General features: G+C 36.7%; 1 protein-coding gene across 1 annotated transcript; it reads left to right on the forward strand.

Moving 5' to 3' along the window:
• The first annotated feature begins 6588 nt into the window (after positions 1-6588).
• pnoca (prepronociceptin a) lies at positions 6589-19324 on the forward strand. Its single transcript, XM_026926081.3, has 3 exons — positions 6589-6670; positions 13743-13895; positions 15417-19324. Exons 2-3 carry the CDS (start codon positions 13773-13775, stop codon positions 16005-16007), a joined length of 714 nt encoding a protein of 237 aa, XP_026781882.1. The 5' UTR covers positions 6589-6670; positions 13743-13772; the 3' UTR covers positions 16008-19324.
• Positions 19325-19643: the final 319 nt, after the last annotated feature.

Genomic DNA, 19643 nt, shown 5'->3' on the forward strand with positions numbered 1-19643 from the left:
ATATGTATATAAAAAAGCTTATAAGTCCACTGAGATAACGTCCCAAAACTGATGCACATTAGAAATAAACAGATGTTCTAACCTGGCTACATAGCAGAGAACATGTTTTACTTCTTTGTCACTGAATTAGCATACATATTAAGATTTTATTTAGCTAACTTCCTTGTTAAAATGCCACTGTTATTAGATAGCTGTTATGGTTATGCCTCAGGGGACACGTCTTACTCGTACACCATAATGACTGTTCGTGAAGTGTCACTCGTCACATACATATTTCTCCTGTGATTCGCGGCTGCACTCCTGTCTTTGGCAATACTTCGTTTTGTGAGGAAATACGATCATATTTAGCATTGCTGTTAATGTCAAACTGTTTAGTAGAGAATGTGAATAATCCTCCATTTTTCTGTTTTTCAGTCCTGCTTTTTTGCCGCTGTAGCTCCTGATTTGTGCACAAGCTGTAGTTTAATCTATTTTTTAGGTTCCCCAATAAATTTTTATTATAATAGTCCAGGCTAGAGATAATGAAAATGATTTTTTAAAAAAAGCACATTATTGGCAATATATACTCAATGGTATGTGACTTAATGCTTAGATCACAATCAAGACGATCCAGGCTTTATCCTATTCTAAACAGAGATTTTATCTTTTTGCATCTGAGCCAACAGGAAGTTTATCTGATTCCAGAAAATTATTATCCATGCAGTTTCTCATAAATCCCTGTTTCTCAAAAAACCCTAATCATTTCCGTACTGATCACCTGGTTGGTCAGGATTTGGAAACAAGCCACGGAGAAATGGAATGCTGTATTCAACATTCCTTCTGCTACACGAGTGATGAGCAATTAAGCCAGTGCCAGGTTGAAGCCATCCTGCCATAACTACATCCATACACTTCGCATTAAAAGCTTCAATGGCCTGAAAGGTTTTTCATCACAGGAAGGCAAAGTGTGTGCTGACTGAACTGATTACAGTGTTTGGGCAGTGCAGCAGTGATGCTGAAAAAAAAGGTGCACAATATTATTGCACAAATAAGTGTCACTTATAGCACTTCATCCTCAGCCATGTGTCGACTTGGAGCAGAAATCTCTAATGGAGCCTGAAAGCGCTGCACTTTCACACGGTACATACAAAAGGACACGTTTCCGAGAAGTTAAATGTAGACATTAAGGTTGGCTGAATCGACTACCGAGAACTGTTTTTTTTAATCTCATTTATAATGAAGAGGACTAAAAAAAAATCAATAACAAGTGTTACATATTATTATTATTATTATTATTATTATTAACCCTGAGTGTTAGCATATGATTTACCTTTGATATACGTTCATGGCTTGACTGGTTCGAGCGCACAGGAAGGCTACGGTTACTCAAACACTCTTTACAACCGTGGTGAGCAGAAAAGCATCTCAGAATGCACAACATGTCAAACCTCGAGGTGGCGGCACTACACATTAGATGTAATAAAAACCCTTACGGGAAGTTTTGCACTTCAGCACTTGACATTTCCCTTAATATGTAATTTTTTCTGTAAAAACATTTATTCGAACACAACTGTGATAACTGACTCAATGTGAGGGGTCAAGAAAGCTGTAAACTCTGTGTGTGTACGTGTATTTAATTTGATGGCTAAAAATTAGCCAAAATTGTAATTAGTAAGCTTAGGACAGGTTGAAATTTTAAAATTCTACTCCGAATTATTGTCAGGTTATTCTCATGGTAGCTAGCTGGCTAATGGTTATTATCTGAATGAGGAATATGCCATCACAACCATTACTATATATATATATATATATATATATACAGTAGTGTGCAAAAGTCCTAGGCACATGCAAAGAAATGCTGTAGAGCAAAGATACCTTCAAAAATATTGAAATTAAATGTTTCTACATTAAGAAAAAATCCTATAAAGAGCAGTAAACAGTAATAAATGAAACAAAGTCAATATTAAATGCGACGATCCTTCACTTTTAAAAAAAAATAAAACTATCTGAGGTTTTTGTACTGAATCAATAATGTAGAAGTCAGAAAATAAATATCTATAACAAAGATTTTACAAAGAAATAAAAAGACTTTTGCACAGTACTGTATATGTGTGTATCACTGTAACATTTTAAATAATGCGTTCTTGATGAGTAAGCATCAAATCAACTGAGGAGAAAGAAACTGTATTTGTGTTTGATGATTGATTATGGACCTTGGAAATGTGTTGTGTTAAATATAGTGGATTTGCGGACGCTGCTCGGAGGTCCCTGTGCGGCCGTGACGGAGACAGGACTGTCGCTGAGGTGATGGGCAGAGAGGACAGGAGCTAATGGGGGTCAGACACATTTCTGCTGGCATGTGGGACTGAAACATCGCTGTTATCGTTCCGAAAATGGCCTTGAATTAGCTCTTAGTTCATAGCTTCTCTCTGAAGGACAGCTAGTTAAGCTAAAGCAGCAGTTTCCAGTTTCTGAGTAAGCGTAGTTTAGTGACTACACTAAAAAAAGGTTTTCTGAAATATCCTAAGAACTTAGCACATTATAAACATATACAGTAGGATTTATGTACTATAACAATATTTAAATATATCAATAGATAATATATGAAGCTAGCTAGCTAGATAATGTAAGCACTTACCCCTTCTTATGTACCTCTAATATAAAGATTATAAACGTTCATGATTAAGAATGTTAAGTCTCCACAGAAATCCTGTCTCAGTTTAGCTGATGTTAGCTAGCTGGCTAATATCAGGAGTTAGCTCATCCTATCTAGCTTGTTAATGTTAGCACTGAATGTTACTGGACTAAAAAAATTCTCACAGAAATCCTGTCAGTTTAGCTCATATTAGCTGGCTAATGAAAGCATTTAGCTCATATGAGGTTGTTGGCTAACATAAAGATCATAAACATTCATTATTTGGAAAGTTACATCCTCACAGAAATCCTGTCAGCTTAGCTCATGTTAGCTGGCTAATGAAAGCATTTAGCTCATATTAGATCATTGGCTAATGTAAAGCTGATAAACATTTATGATTATGAATGCTAAGTCCTCACAGAAATCATGTCACGCTAGCTCATGAGCTTGCTAATATAAGCAGTTAGCTCATCGGATCTAGCTTTTTAATATTAGCTCTGAACTTTAGACTTCAAAAAAATCCACACAGGAATCCTGTCAGGTTAGCTCATGTTAGCAAACTGGCTAATGTAAGCGCTGAACATTACAGAAAATCTTCAGAAAATCCTGTCAGGTTAGCGAATGTGAGCTGGATGGATAATGTTAGCTGTTAAATTAAATTATCTAGTAGGTTAATGTTGGTATTGAAAATCCTCACCAGCTATTTTTTTTCAGTTCGTTTCACAAAGTCGCCATGACGATCTGTTCTTAATTCAGCTGGATCCTGATTACAGGAGAAAGACCATGAAATTATTGGTTTTATTTCCAAATTTCCAAATAAGACCGAATGTGTGTCTTTGCCTTGGTGAAAAAAAATACTTTATTAAACATGGACATCAGATCTACACTTTATTAATCTTTTATTACAGTGTTAATGAACATAAACACCAGACAGATGTGTAACATACCATGACTTTTGGAGAGAATATGAATCGCTCTGATTAAAACCATTTACTCTGTTTGATTTATTAACTGATTTTAGTCCTGACAGTGAATAACACACACACACACACACACACACACACACACACACACACTATAGCAGCAATACATTCATAACACTACTGACTATGGTGTGTGTGTGTGTATGTTGTGGGTGGTGTGTGTTTTGTGTGTGTTGTGTGTGTGCATGTGAGTGTGTGTGTTGTGTATGTTGTGTATATAATCCATATAGGATGCATTCTCTGGATTTTGTGTGTGTGTGTGTGTGTGTTGTGTATGTTGTGTATATAAGCCATATAGGATACATTCTCTGGACTGTGTGTGTGTGTTGTGTATGTTTTGTGTGTGCATGTGTGTGTGTTGTGTATGTTGTGTATATAATCCATATAGGATACATTCTCTGGATTGTGTGTCTGTGTGTGTGTTATGTATGTTTTGTGTGTGTGTGTGTGTGTGTGTGTGTGTGTGTGCATGTGAGTGTGTGTGTTGTGTATGTTGTGTATATAATCCATATAGGATACATTCTCTGGATTGTGTGTCTGTGTGTGTGTTATGTATGTTTTGTGTGTGTGTGTGTGTGTGTGTGTGTGTTGTGTATGTTGTGTGTGTGCATGTGAATGTGTGTGTTGTGTATGTTGTGTATATAATCCATATAGGATACATTCTCTGGATTTTGTTTGTGTGTGTGTGTGTATGTGTTGTGTATGTTGTGTGTGTGCATGTGAGTGTGTGTGTTGTGTATGTTGTGTATATAATCCATATAGGATACATTCTCTGGATTGTGTGTCTGTGTGTGTGTTATGTATGTTTTGTGTGTGTGTGTGTGTGTTTGTGTGTGTTTGTGTGTGCATGTGAGTGTGTGTGTTGTGTATGTTGTGTATATATTCCATATAGGATACATTCTCTGGATTTTGTTTGTGAGTGTGTGTGTTGTGTATGTTGTGTGTGTGCATGTGAGTGTGTGTTGTGTATGTTGTGTATATAATCCATATAGGATACATTCTCTGGATTGTGTGTCTGTGTGTGTGTTATGTATGTTTTGTGTGTGTGTGTGTGTGTGTGTGTGTGTGTGTGTGTGTTTGTGTGTGCATGTGAGTGTGTGTGTTGTGTATGTTGTGTATATAATCCATATAGGATACATTCTCTGGATTTTGTTTGTGTGTGTGTGTGTGTTTGTGTGTGCATGTGAGTGTGTGTGTTGTGTATGTTGTGTATATAATCCATATAGGATACATTCTCTGGATTGTGTGTCTGCAGCATTCTCTCTGTGCTGTTGTCATTGTGTCATTGTGTCATTGTGTAACACTGAACACTGAACTCAGATTTCTGATCTGTTGTCAGGAACCTCAGCAGGAGCCAAAGTCTGTCTTGTAATCGTGACTCTAAATTCAGAAGACTTCACCTGAGGTAGCTTCCTGGGAAAAGGTTTGAATGGTTAAAGATCTTACATCATTTGTAAAAAATCAAGTCGTTGGAGAAGCTGCAGGAGCGTGGGAGAGAAGAGACGTCCTCATCCTGCTCTGTCAGCTTCTCATTCACATCTATCTTTGTTTCGCAAAACGCACTTCATACAGAGCGAGCGGGTAAAAATGGAAGCTCAAATACTCAACAGCTCAGCGACCATCTGCCTGTTTCTGACCCACACACACACACACACACACACACACACACACACACAGAGCGTCGATATGACACAGTGAGTGGAGAATTCAGAACACAGCCATGAGCTCTGGTGGGAAATAAAGTGATTCAACAGCTGAACGATAAACACACGTTTGTCTAACGTCAGGATTCTCCTGCCTCGTCTCTTCATCCACATTCCACATCACTCAGCCTTCATCTCTGCACTGCAGTGCAAAAGTTTGTACACCCCCAAGACACACAACGAAATGTCTGTAAATAGTGTCTTCAAATATTTATAGTGAAGGAAGAAGAACTCATGATCAGTTCAAAGTTTGTATCTCTGAATGCAATACAGCCTTTTCTCATTCTTTCCTTCCTTCTTCTTTCTTTCTTTCCTTCTTCATTCTTTCTTTCTTTCATTCTTCATTCTTTATTTCTTTCTTTTTTGCATATTTTTTTCTCTTTTCATTCTTTCTTTCTTCTGTTCTGTTTTCTCTTTTTACTTATTTCTACTCTTTTTACTTTTTCTTTCTTTCTTTCTTTCTTTCTTTTCTGCATAATTCTTATCTATATATTTCTCTTTTTCATTCTTTCTTTCTTTTCTTCTGTTGTTTTACCTTCCTCTCGTTCTGTTCTTTTTCCCCCTTTTCTTTCTTTCTTTCTTTCTTTCTCTACACACATTCTTTCTCTATTCTTTCTCTATTCTTTCTTTCTTTATTTCTTTCGTTTCTATATTATTATTATCTATGTATTTTCTCTTTTCATTCTTTCTTTCTTCTCTTCTGTTTTCTCTTTTTATTTTCCTCTCTTTTCTGTGCGGCTTTATTTTCTCTTATTTTCTTTCTCTCATTCTTTCTTTATTTTTTCTCCTGCATCCTGTACTTTCTTTCTTTCTTTCTTTCTCCATCACATCTGGTCAAACTCTCAAGAAGTCTCATGTTGAAAAGCATCGATAAGCGTTCCTACAACGCTGCTGCAACATTTCTCGTTCTTCTTGACCTGGGGAAGTCATGTGAGCGATGTTCCCAGAACGTTGTGGCTCAAACTATTTTTAAATCAAACACCTGAATTTGTTTTCAGCCTCCTGTTTTGTGAGTGTGATACACGGCGTAGGAGAACATCCATCCTGACACAATCGAGGATGGTGTTTACTTTTTCACTTCACTACATTAGAGGCTGTACTGTTGGGTTTTCTTTCCTCCTGGAGTAAGTTGTTAAGGAAGGAAGGAGACAAGGAGGCTGGATGGATGGGTGGATGGATGGATGGAGGGATGGATGGAGGAAGAGAGGGAGGGTTCAGGGGTTGGTGCACAGAGAGGGGCGTGTCGCTATAAAGACAGCCGAGCAACAGCGTCCTCTCACATCCTTACAGGAGCAGAGAACAGGAGACTACTGACGCTTTTTCATTTCACTCGTCTTCTCAGGACAGGTACACGTCTGCCCTCAGCACAGGTACGTCCAGCACCTCCTTTACCTCTGATTTTATTCTTAAAGTCTATTAATTTCCACATAATTCACCATATATAAATTTAAAAGAATGACCATTTCACTTGTAATATTTATATGTAATGTTTTGTACTCATTAAAAATTTCCATTAGAATAAGTTTAAATGGAAGATTTTTGATACTTGGTCGTTTGTAGGGTTTCAGCAAACATGCCTCAGGTCTTTTCTGTTCATCCATATAACAGCCACATTATTTCCACGATCCCCTCATTATTATTTCATCGACTGATTCATACTGAGATCAATGCAAATACCTCGAGCGCGCGATCGCCATCATCATTACAAACCCCAGGGCACTTCAGCTTAAAGGCTTCTCTTCTGTGAAGTGTTAAATTAAGGCTCTGCTTTGAACGTAAAAGGAAATATTCACGTGACATTTTTAAGGGATTACACACACGTGTGACTTAATCATTCACTTCTTCCTACAACCTTTACATGATTTTTCTGTCAGTAGTTTCTGGTATGTCTTCATGTTTCAGTCGAAGGATAAAAAACGTGGGATGCAACAAATTAACCCTAAACAACTGCCACAAATGCAAGTTTGATTTCAAACAAAAGTGCTTTTCTTTGTTAATTTATATTTTCTTTCACTTTTTTTAACCTAAACTCACTTTTTTTACATTTTAAACAAAGACCTGCAGTTTTTAAGACCTGTTTTTTTCTATAAGACAATTTTCACTTTCTGAAAGGGTTAATAAGACCCTGTTTTTGGCCAAGGCGATTAAAAAGCAAAGATTTAGCCATGATCTTCATCAGCCTCAGGCTCAGGCTGATGTTTATTCCCTCCAGAAAGCCGAGCACAGCTATGGAGATGTGAAGATTATCTGTGGAAAGGCTTGTAGATATAAAATATTGGCACATCACATTCCACATAGCATATTGTACTTTATGTCGTTTGTACTTCATTACTTTTCTCCTTGGTGCTCTAAGGTGCTCTCCTGAATGTGTGTGTGTGTGTGTGTGCATAGAAACAATAAAATAAATGAAAATGTAATTTAACAATATTTATATGCTTTAATGTTAATAAATATATGAAATAAATGAGGTCTGATCTGCATGAATGTTGAACTGCTTAGTAAGATAAAAATGTGCATTCAGGTTCTTCCCCTTTGGTTTATACGTTTTTGCTCCAATCACATTCTTAAACATATTAACTGATGGTATGTTGCTTGTTGCGTTTGAAAAAGTTATAAGTCATAAGTCAGAAAAAATATACAGAGAAAATGCTAATTCGTGGTAATTAATTAATAATTAAATGCTAACAATCTGAAATGAATCCTTTTTGTCCGTAAGGGTGTACAAACTTTTGCACTGTTTAAAAAGTCAAGACATTTTCCTTTTTACATTTTGCATTCCATAATATACCAATGATTCATTTGTGTTTATTGTCCATAACAGAATGCATTTCTATTGCTACAGTTGAGTGCAAAAGTTTGTACACCCCCAGGACAAAGGGTTCCTCCGAGTCGTGCTTGAATCCTCTCAGCTTAATATTTTGGATAATATTTTTAATAAAGTTTTGGATTGTTGTCATCCTGCACCCACATTTTACATCTTGGAATTATGAAATTAAATTATACAACATTTCAGATTTTCCTTTCGAATCAATAAATTTGAACTATCTGTCTAAGCAGAAGTACATTTCCCTGTTTCATTCAGAATTTCAGTCAATCCTTTCTTTCTTTCTTTCTTTCTTTCTTTTTTCTTTCTGCCCCTCTTTTATTTGCTAGCTTGCTTGTTTATTTTTATGTTTGTTTGTTCTGTCCCACCTTTGTTTATTTGTTTGCTAGCATGTTTGCTTCTTTCTTTCTTTCTTTCTTTCTTCAATTCTCCCATTCATCCATCTATCTAAGTAAGAAATATCCTTTTTTTTTTCATTGAAAATCCATGGGGAGTGCAAACTTTTGCACTCGGCTGTAGATGAAGATGCCCACCAAAGCAGATTCCTTCACTCGGAACGTAAGCAGCGTTATAAATGTTAATAATGAAATCAGACTCTGTTTCAGATCCTCTCCAGTGTTCTCATCGCTGCGTGGTTGTTTTTTCTTTTTCACCTCATTACAGTTCTGTCGATCTTCTGTTTATAAAAGGGCAGAAACGTATAGAGTACTACTGAGACTAGTTTGTGTGTGACGCCGGCATGCGTACGTGTGCTACGTGTGACCTTGGACCACACAGTGAGGTGATGATGACGATGATGACGATGATGACGATGAATCCACCCAGTAATCAAACCTCCTAATATTGGGCTTTTCTCGCCGGGTCCCTGAACAATCCGTTGTGTCGCATCTCTCAAAACACGTAAACCTCATTATGCTTCAGAATGAACTACAGTGATTTTAGTCGCTTCATCGATCGCATGCTTTCAGCATGTTTACAACCAACTCTAATGGTTATCTTAAATCAAGCGGTAAGAGCACCGAGTCTTGCTACATGCTGGACAATAACCTCCATTGATTACTTCTTCACTTTTGTTACAATCATTTGTGCAATCGTGCTTGAGCTGGAGAGACGGACGGGTCGCATCGTACGCTATTTATAACGTACTTCTTTCTCAGAATGACCTTCCTCTTTGTCTAATCTTTAAAAATACTATTAAAATAGCTATGAAAAATGCAAAAAAAATTAAAAACAAAAAAAATTAATTAAAAAATAGCCTATGTACATTTAATACATCATTAAAAATTGCTAACGTGGCCTAGGAACATATCTACACTTTTAGCATCATTAAAAACTCTTAAAACATACACAATTACATAAATATGCAAATCCGGGAAAAAAAACCTCCTGTTATCTTACACAGCTAACCGGCTAGGTTGTAAACTAGCTCATATTTATCACTCATGACTTGATTTACATCATGATTGTCTCAGTGTTTTATTCAACAGCATCTAAATAATAGCAAAATATAACATTGCCATTACAACCACCATTTTATTCATCGCTAATATTAGCTAAGCTACCTATCTAGCTAGCTTAGCACTCAGATTGTGTGGCTAAAAGTTTCCTTGTACCACGTTGTCATCCTCTGACGTAACAGATTCAAAGTTTAAAAAAAAAAAACCTGAGGAAGTCTAAGTTGAAAAAAAGTGTATTTACTAGCTTAGCTAGCTAAACATTAAGAAATTTGACCTAAATATGAATCTGTATTATTAGAATTAGCATCCAAGTGTTGTTTAAAATAGTGTTTATGAGGTTTGTTTAAACCAAAAGTTAATGTAGATGCATTTTTTTCTCTTTTTGTGAGTTTGTGGGTTTGATAACATTTATAGTTCCTCACGCCAAGACATTATTGCAGAATGGCTCGACTCAAAATGGCAGTTTTCTCTAAAGGTTTGTTTTCCTTTAGTGTTTTGCTGAATGAGATGAACGTGGTCACGTAACTACTGGAATAATTCAACGGATAACCGGTGACGGCGGCCTGAGTGTCGTGATGTTGATGTTTTCGTAAGCTGCACACGTTTAGATGGATATAAAGTTTATATATTGCGATTAGGACTCCTGACTGGTCATAATTACTCCCGTGAACTATTTTCAACGTCTCCATTTGTGTGTGTTTGAGAATCCTCTGGTGTTTATCACCAATTATCAGATGAACCTGTGAAATGAGCCGTGATTTCCAGCACCATTCGCCTCACGAACTTAATTAAGCTCTTAGCCTGCTCTATTTCACAGAAGATGTTCTCCAAAAACATCTGAAATGATGGAAATGCGTACAAACAACATCACGTTTTAATTATTATTATTATTATTATTATTATTTTTGGAGTCCAGCTGTCAGTGTGAAGTCTAATAACGGGAGTTTCATCTCTTATGCGTGAGTCACATCATTTGACTCATCTCGCCAATAAGACTCGACTCTTTCGTCTCCCAAGTGGCTCATCAATGTTTTAGTTATTTATTTAAAAGACCAGCGATTGTTGTTCTTCAGTCTGAAATCGCTTAATGAAATCTTACTCGACTTTCTACTTAACAAAATAGCATTAATTTTCCTTTATGTTTTCTAAAATGTAATTCTATAAGTTATAAAACACAGAAGCTGAGCGTCAAACACACGTCTCACATTTCATGCAAACGAACAGCTCAGACGTATGAAACAGGTTTCCAGTTAAGCGTTTATGAAGATAAATAAATTAAACAATGTGTAATGGCAAAAAAAAACCTCATAAATGCGACTCGACTCTTCAAAGAGTCGACTCATTTTCGATCAACACGACACTGGTGTATTCGAAAGCGAGGTTTCGTAGAACAAAACCATATCAAGGTTTTATTTTTTAAAAATAATATAAAAACAGATCATTTGTTTGTACCTGAGTAAAAACAGTGCAACTATTTGTTCCAACTTTGAAAGAAATGACACATCTTTATTTAGCAACATAAGCTAAGCTAGCCAGCTACCTAAAAACAGCACTCTGCTAATATTGCTAGCCTACCAGCTAATATTACATAGTTATTTAATTTAAGTAGTAAGCCATTATTAGCCTTGTGCTAGCAAACATTAGCTAGCTGAAGTTATACCAGGCCAAGCCAGTAGTCAGTTCAATAACAAGCTAGCTAGCATTAGGCTATGTAATATGTGTGTTTCGCTAAATGTTTTTCCAGCAATTTTTCTTACATACTTTATTTGAAGAATGTGATTTGAGGAACGTTCCTGTAATCGATTCAGAATATGTGCAATTATTAAGCGCCAAAACGCGGTTAACCTTTTATCGCTCGTAGGAGATCCCCTTTAGGAGAAATGTCCCACTCCTCAGCTGGAACTGGAAGTTTTGATTGGATTTTCAACTGAATCAGACCTGTCTGTTGTTCCCTGAAGCGCCGGGTCTAATGCCAGCTCGCCCCCCGTTGCTCCGGCGGCCCTGAACCCAATAGGTTTGCTAGCAAGTTAACTATCATTTGGCTATTAATTAACTGTTTTACTCACAAGTTCAGCTAAAAGGACTGGTGGTCTTTAAAGGATCATCTCCACATGACGGATCAGAGGAGCATTCAGGACTGAACACAAGAAAAACTAAAAGACGTGTTAACGAAAGAATAGTGCTTGGGTCAGCATCCTGAGGTTCTGTTCGCTGCTGCTTGTGTCTCTTCAGCCATCTAAAAGCAGCAGTTTGTTTTATTCTTTACTGATCCGATCCGATCTGATCCGATCCGATCTGAGACTGAGCTGGTCTCCTCTGAGATAACTCCATAAGGTCTTGGGTTCAATTCAAATTGTTAATTGGATTTAATCAAAGAAAGCTTTATAAATGTCCAGTTATCTGGGTATTATGGGATACTGTAGGTCTACATTAGCTAATCTGAAACTAATAATAAATTCTTTCATATCTCGATTTTATTTTCTAAATCAGCGGCTTTGACAGTAATTCCATCTACAAGGCAAATCACAGGTTTACATTAATGCACTCGTTCTAATATGTGTCCGTTTCTATAGTAACAGGGACTTGTTGCTCCACATAATCTAAATTTAATATTCAAAAAATGTTGTTTAACAAGAAAAAAATCTGATATGATATTTGACAAGTTTTCTGAAGTTTTCTGCGAGGAGACGTTTACCTGACATGTATGGAAGGAGTCTCCAGTGTCAGCGCTTTGTAACAGTCACGAGAATGTTTTCAGGACAGGATTTTGCATGTTGTGGTTTCTCAGTATCATGACAAGCTGCGTTTTTTGTTTTGTTATTTACTTCAAGAGAGAGAAAAAACAGAAGGTGGAGAGGAAACGACTGTTTCCAGCTGCTATAACGTACGTGAGAACAGGACGTTCCATAAAAATACAAAGCAGCCATAAAGAGATAACAAGTATGACGTTTTTGACAAATAAAAATTGTAACCGTTGGCAAATTGGTGTTGTGTAACAACTCAGGGCATGCTGTTACAGGAAAGTAATCAACTTCCGTATGATTACGGAAACTCCACTTCATCACAACGCCTCATTGTTGATTATTTTACTATAAGAGCATGACACTGAGCTCATTTTCCAGAGCAGAATGTTATGTTCTTGGTCTTCCATTGTTTCCACTCCAGTGATTTTAAAGAATGGGGGTAAATTCGGAAATACGGGATGGATAAACTATTTTTCAGAACAAGTCCGGACATCTGTCTGGTCTCTTTACACTGTTAGCTTTGCTCTGAGTTTTTATTTCATCTCTAAAGCCTGCAATGCATCTACACCAGTGTGAACAGGTAAATAATCATATAATCCATGACTCTTATGAGACCTGTAGCTCTCAGAAAATCAATATACCAGTGTGTGCAGTTCTTTTTCACATTTCTAGATATAGTGTACTGTTTATAATTTACTTTATCTGCCCTGGAATTTCTCACCCTGCCTTCTCTTTGGGTTCTGCACTGGCTGGTAAATATCTTCCGGGTGGTATCGACACTACATTGTTTTTTTTTTTTTTTTACTGAAATTCTCAGTGCGTCCACGGCTGACCTCAAAGTCCTCGCGAAAGGTCTGTTTTCCGAAGCAAATGGAAAACCTGTCAACATGTTGATCTATTATCAGTCCTATTTCTTCTTCTTTTATCTTTTAGATGCTCTTGCTGTTGTCTTTTCTCTTTTTTTCTCTCTGTAGTGACTTTGCACCGTTCGCTACAGTAGTGAACCCGAGCCTCTTCTCCCTTTCTCTTTTCCATTCGAGTCTCATTACACCGCGAGCTAAATGCAAGCTTCAATTAGAGACGATGATGAGTTTTGCTAATGAAGTACTCGCCAGATGCGGAGTTTGTCATACGCACAAGCACACTCTAGCATTTCTCTCTGATAGTAATCTAAGGTCAATGGTTTTAATCTACTCAGACATTCACTGGCTTTTTTTTTTTAACTGAAATTTGTTCCACAATGGTGCTAATTAGACTGCAGATGTCAAATGCTGCTCTAATTGTTCTCTGGTTTGCTGTTTTCTTTTAGCTTTCTTTTTAATTCAGTCATATTAATTAGAGTGATGGAAGAAATCATCATCTTTTCCCTCTCTCCATCTCTCTCTCTCTCTCTCTCTCTCTCTCTCTCTGTATCCAGAATTTCAGCTATAACTACAATCAGTGTATAATGAAGATGCCGTTATGGGTTCTCCTGCTAATGGGGCTGTTTGTCCCCGGACGCAGTGACTGTCAGAGAGACTGTTTCTCCTGCAGCCAAATCCTTCCCAAAGACCACGGCTTTGACACACTGGTGAGACACTTGGGGAAAAAAATATCAATCATGAAATAATATCCATTTAAGGTGCAGTGTGTGATGTTTAAAAGTGTTTCCAGACCTGTAATAATCATATCATTTGAAAGGTACCTTAGTAAAACTGTGATTTGTTTTTGTAAAATTGCTGTGTAGTAGAAGTTGCTAGTTTCTTTATTTCAAGCTCTTGTTTGCATTTTTTTTACAGCCCAGAAATAAGCCCCGCCCCCAGACAAAACTTCTCAGTCTTGTACCTTTCTGGAACTACAACTCTCTCCTTTAATATCTTGTTAGCATTTTACACTTTGTACCCTTGGGAGAATATGGTTTGGATTTATAGACAGTTGAGTGCAAAAGTTTTCTGAGGGAAACCTCTATTTTATATTTGATATCCACAAAAACAGAAATGAGAAATGTCTCTCTAAATATTTCAGCAATAGAGGCTCATTCAGGAGTTCTCCTTATTAGCGTTATGTATTCTGAAGTTAATTTACTCAAACATGTCACATTAAGCTCTAACGACAGCTAAACCAGAAAATATTTCACAAATATTTCACCTATCACAGAGCAGCTGAATGGGCTAAAATGATAGCAAGGTGTTTAGGAAAACTACTATTAAGAAACAGGCACAAAGAAACAAAAACAGAATAAAAATAAGTAATAAAAAGAGGTAAAAAATCTGAGATGATTCCCTAAAGTGGAAAAAAAATCCAAAATTAATATATGACATTCAGAAATATAATTTGTTGTTTTCACTATTAATATCTTAACATATCATTGGAACCATTTGTATTGTTTGTGGTAATGACATCTGTAAGGGTGTACAAACTTTTGCACTCAACGCAGCTGATAATACACGCATTAGACGTTAACCATTTTATGTAGATATTTAATTAGACTACAGCACGCATGTATTATGTTCCTTAATTTGGATGCTTTTTCTTTCCGAATCTCTACATCTCAATGTTTCTTGATGTTGATCGGAAGGGTTTGAGGGGTTGAAATCACTAATCTGTCTTTTGACTCTAAAGCAGCTGTGGTAATCTAATTAACTCTGCACATAATTAAATGGAAAACACAACAACATCATCTGGCGCGGCCGGTGGCGGAAACTGATGGAGTCGAGCCGTCCCGGTTTGGTGTTTGAGGGAAGCTCCTTGGGCTGTTCTTTAAAACTTTGCAGCATGAATGAACAGAATCGGAGCATTTTTCCTTTTTTTTCCTCTCTCTTTCCCAAATCTTTATTTCTCTTCACGACTCCTTTTATGTTTATGTCAGCTAATTAATTCCTCTGGGTGAAACAAGAATGGGGGGTTTTCCCTTCCCTTCTTTCTTAACGCACCATTTGATGCGTCGTGACTTAAACCTCCTTCACAAAGGCATCTTGATTAGATTTTATAGAAGTAGGAATTGGTGCGCTGGCCTTTTTTTTTTTTTACAAGGCGTTTGTGATAAAATGTGGAACCAGAGTTAACTGGAGAAATCTTGCCTCACATTTTGCTCGTCCTTGTACAATCTCAGGTCTGTATGATGGAATGTCGCAGCAGGGTTTCTCTGGGCCTCACATGGGAGAGATGTCAGACCGCCTTGGAGGAAGAACCCCTGGCGTCCCTGTCCATAGGGAACTCGATGCTGAAAAGAGCCGAGGAGGAAGTGGAAGCTGTCCTGCCGATGGGTCAATCTGACGGCGGTCTGACGTATTCTGGAACCCTGCAAAGATTCGACCACATGGCACGAGCTTTGGGTTTGGACGAACTCAACCAAGAGAACCAAATCTCCCAGTTTAGCACGGCTGTTCAGCCTCAGCCTGCGCAGGAAGAACCCGAGGCTGCGGACTGGGAGCTAAAAAGCGACCAAGAGGGTGAACCGGTGAACCTCACCAAACGTTTCGGAGGGTTCCTCAAAAGCAAGTACGGCTACAGGAAGATCATTGACCCTGGTCGGTCAATGCAGAAGAGATACGGTGGCTTCATAGGCGTCCGCAAGTCGGCCCGCAAGTGGAACAACCAGAAACGCTTCAGCGAGTTTCTAAAGCAGTACTTGGGCATGACCACTCGAGCTAGCGAGTTCAACAGCGTGTCCACTGACATCACCCAGCAGAACGAGGTGTGAGCATCGTCAGTAGCGCTACACTTCCCCAGAAAAGCCTTCATCTGTTCACACACTTCTTAATTCACATTCATTAAAAAAATGACCTTTACAGCACAGTAGCAAATGTCCGAGTCCTCTGCCAAGAACGTTTTATTTCTTTTCTATCAGGAAATTTTATTTCATCAGTTATCAGAAACTTCATTTTGTCAGATGATACTGAAAAATAACACACACTGAACAGTCAATATCAAGTGTTAGCCATTAACAGTGGGGTCTGACACTCGTAATTAAGACTTTAATCCCATGAAAGACAGCAAAGGTAACGTTGGGGATGTTTTAACTTGGAATTTGGTGTGCTAACTCTATCTATGCCTGAAACCACATCTACTGTATATAGTGCACTAGTTAGCCTACATTCACACTAGCAAGTCTCTCAGATCGCGTGTAATTTGTCTCTTTTGGGCGTGGCCTGTTCAACATTTTGTGTTTTTTTTTTTTTAAACTCCGATGAGAAACACTAGTAGCTATATAAAGTCTCTAAAGTGAACTAGATAAACGCAAATATTTTTCTTCGTAATGTCTCTACGTACACTCAACAGAGACACCAACAGTCTCTGCTACTTCCTTCAAAGCATTTTTTCCTCATAATGTCTCTATACACATTTAATGAGAGGTCGTGTATGTCAGGATATGAAGAAACAACGGTTATAAGGGTTTTTTTTTTTATTCTTGTGCGTCAAACAGTAAATGGGAACAAGTTAAAGGCAAGAACTAAAGTTGTCAGCAGGGAACTGAAGAAATAACGGCTCGCACACATTATAGGATTGGTCCGAGGAATCGTTCACGCTAATCGTCATATCTCTTTTCACAGTGAATTGAGAAAATTTCAAGGCAAATGTCGCCTGAAATGGCGGCTCAGTGTCGTTCACGTAGATAGGAAATAATTCACCTTTAGTTTTGTCGCTTGCTAGTGTGAATGTCGCTTGCTAGTGTGAATATTCAGTGCACTCCTGAAATCCCACAATGCATTGCAAATAGGTTAGCGTGCAAAGATAGTCAAGGACATGCGGGACACTCATAGTACATGTTGTAGTTTGTAAGGAATAGAGTGTTTTAGATACAAGGTGTGCTAACTAACACTAGGATCCCTGTACAATCACGACTGTTTTTCAGTTTCAAATATGCACATGATTTGTCTCAGTTTTAAAATAATAATATTCATGAATGATAAAAAATAATAATAATAATAATAACGTAAAAAAATCAGTAACTGATACATCCTCTAACACTTCCTATGAAGGTCATATTTCATGTTTATAATGCATTCATACCGTATGTCATTACACACATTGTTATAATTACTGATGAGAATGCATTACACTTTATAGCTACCCTTATTACGCATTATGAATTGTTGACAATGTCAGTAGTAGTTTATAACACATTATAAGCCCTTTAAATGAATTATACCAGATAGTTTACCAGATAGGAAATCATACCAAGAAACTACTCAAAGAACTTTTTAAAAATGTAAATTTAAGGTTTAAAATCTACATATATGGCTGCAGAGGAGTTTGGGGCAAAGAAAATTCAGAGAAATAAGACATCGGTTGATGTAATAAACGTTATTGTTTATGTAAACTTTTTTTTAAAATGTTATTTCTCACAAATACAACTTACGACTTATTATACTTAGGTTATAATATCACATGACTGTCAATGTACTGTATATCAGTTACTTATAAATCATCTCTGACTAAACATTCATTAAGCAAACTAAAGCTGAATTTATTTGGTTCTTATGGTGATATAATGTGTTATAAACACTGGTTATAATGCATTTTTTACCATTTTAAATTGCATTATAAACATTGCTTTAAACTTATGCCTTTCCACATAAAAACAATTATAATAACACGTGTAAGAAGTGTAATATGTTATGAATGTATTCATAGGTCATTCATACAGTATATAGGTACATACATATGGCCTTCATAGAAAGTGTTAGCAGTGGTTCTGTGCTAGTTTTTGTTAAATGATGAAATAACAGAAGTTCTTGGTGGGACTGTAGTTTGTTAACACGTCTAAAAGTAGCAAAATTCTAGAAATTTCCAGGAGGGCATGGTAAGATTTTCACACACTGTTTACACTCTTAGAGAAGAACGGTTCTTTAATGGTTCCTAATGCGTTCTACGTGGAGGAGCGACCAGCTGAAGAACCATTAAGCTTTCTATAAGCTTGTACAGCTCATCTATTCAGAGAATAAAACCACACTGACATCTAGAGGTCATTAAAACACGACAGTCCGTCCTCCCTATAAATGATGAAGCCCACTGTTATCGGACTTCGAGGAAGAAAAACAGATTCGGACAGCAAAGGAACCCGAAACGCTTCAATTTCACTGATAATACAGCTGTGAAAATCTTCTGCATCAGGTTTTTATTTCCTTACATCAGAAAAACAACACCAAACACTTGTAATTTAAAAAAAATATTTATGTAAATGATTATTTATGACTCATAATTCTTTTTTTTTTAATTTTACTGATAATCCATTATATTGCTCATCATATTAATTGTACATAGAAAAAAAAAAAACGATCTCAATAAAATAGTTTACTATTTCTTTTGTGGCTTGTCATGAAGCAAATGATTGTGTGTCTCGATGTTGTTTGTTTGTTTTGTGCTACTGTGAATTATTACTTGCAGGATGAGTGAATCTAAAGTGGATTTTACGCTTGTTCATCATACAAACTATTTAAATTAATGAATAATTCAGTTTTTCATGATTAGCTTTTAGGATTAGAATAGAAACACTCAGCTTTAAGCTTTAAACTGGGCACAGAATGGGCTGTTTATACTGCAAATCATTTCTATAAGATTTCTAATAATAATTTTGGGGAAGAATTTCACATAAAGCAGCACGTTCTATTTTATTCTATTTGCAGATATTTTTTGGGGGGGGTTATGTTTTTTTTTTTTTTTCAAACTGCTGGAAATTTTCTTTAATCTGAATTACAGATAGTTGAATTCAGAGCCAAAGTTAAATACCTTAAGATTCACATTTCATATAAAGCAATACGTTCTATTTTCTTCTATTTGCCTATTTTTTGTCTCTTTTTTGAAAATCTTTGCCTATTACTGCTGTTGAAGAAGAAACCTGTCGCTGAACTGACCCGACTTCTGATTGGTCTAGAGACTGAATAACAAATCGTACATGGGCTGTTTGAAGGACAATTAAAAAAAAATATCAGCCAATAATTCAAAGTGCAAAACATTGACGAGTTTATAATCGGATAAAATAACAAAAAACGCATTTTCACTGCTGAACTTTACAGCTGTGAGTGGATTTGTGATCGCTATTTTGTTAGACAGCTTTTTTAATAATCCCTCCTCTTCGAAATACGATTAAGTCTTTAAGTCTAGGATTTACAGAGTACAAATTATTCAATATTTATATTTGATATCTTTTTGAGTTCCTTCTGAGCGACAGAATAAAGACACAAAGAAACAAAACAAAGAGAAGAAAGAAGGAAGAAGAAAAATGTAAAGTATCTAGAGCAAATAATTTCTAAATTATTAGGACATGATCTTTCATTATCAGAAGCGATATTACAAACCTCAGAAACTTTTCCAGAATCCGTCATCATTATATACA

The sequence above is a fragment of the Pangasianodon hypophthalmus genome, chromosome 10 (genome assembly GCF_027358585.1).
Source record: "Pangasianodon hypophthalmus isolate fPanHyp1 chromosome 10, fPanHyp1.pri, whole genome shotgun sequence".
Lineage (NCBI taxonomy): Eukaryota > Metazoa > Chordata > Actinopteri > Siluriformes > Pangasiidae > Pangasianodon > Pangasianodon hypophthalmus.

Bases quoted from the DNA above. Each gene is read 5' to 3' on its own strand.
- pnoca (XM_026926081.3), top strand. From the start codon at position 13,773: ATGAAGATGCCGTTATGGGTTCTCCTGCTAATGGGGCTGTTTGTCCCC. The intron at 13,896-15,416 runs GTGAGACACTTG...GTACAATCTCAG, and splicing joins ACCACGGCTTTGACACACTG to GTCTGTATGATGGAATGTCG.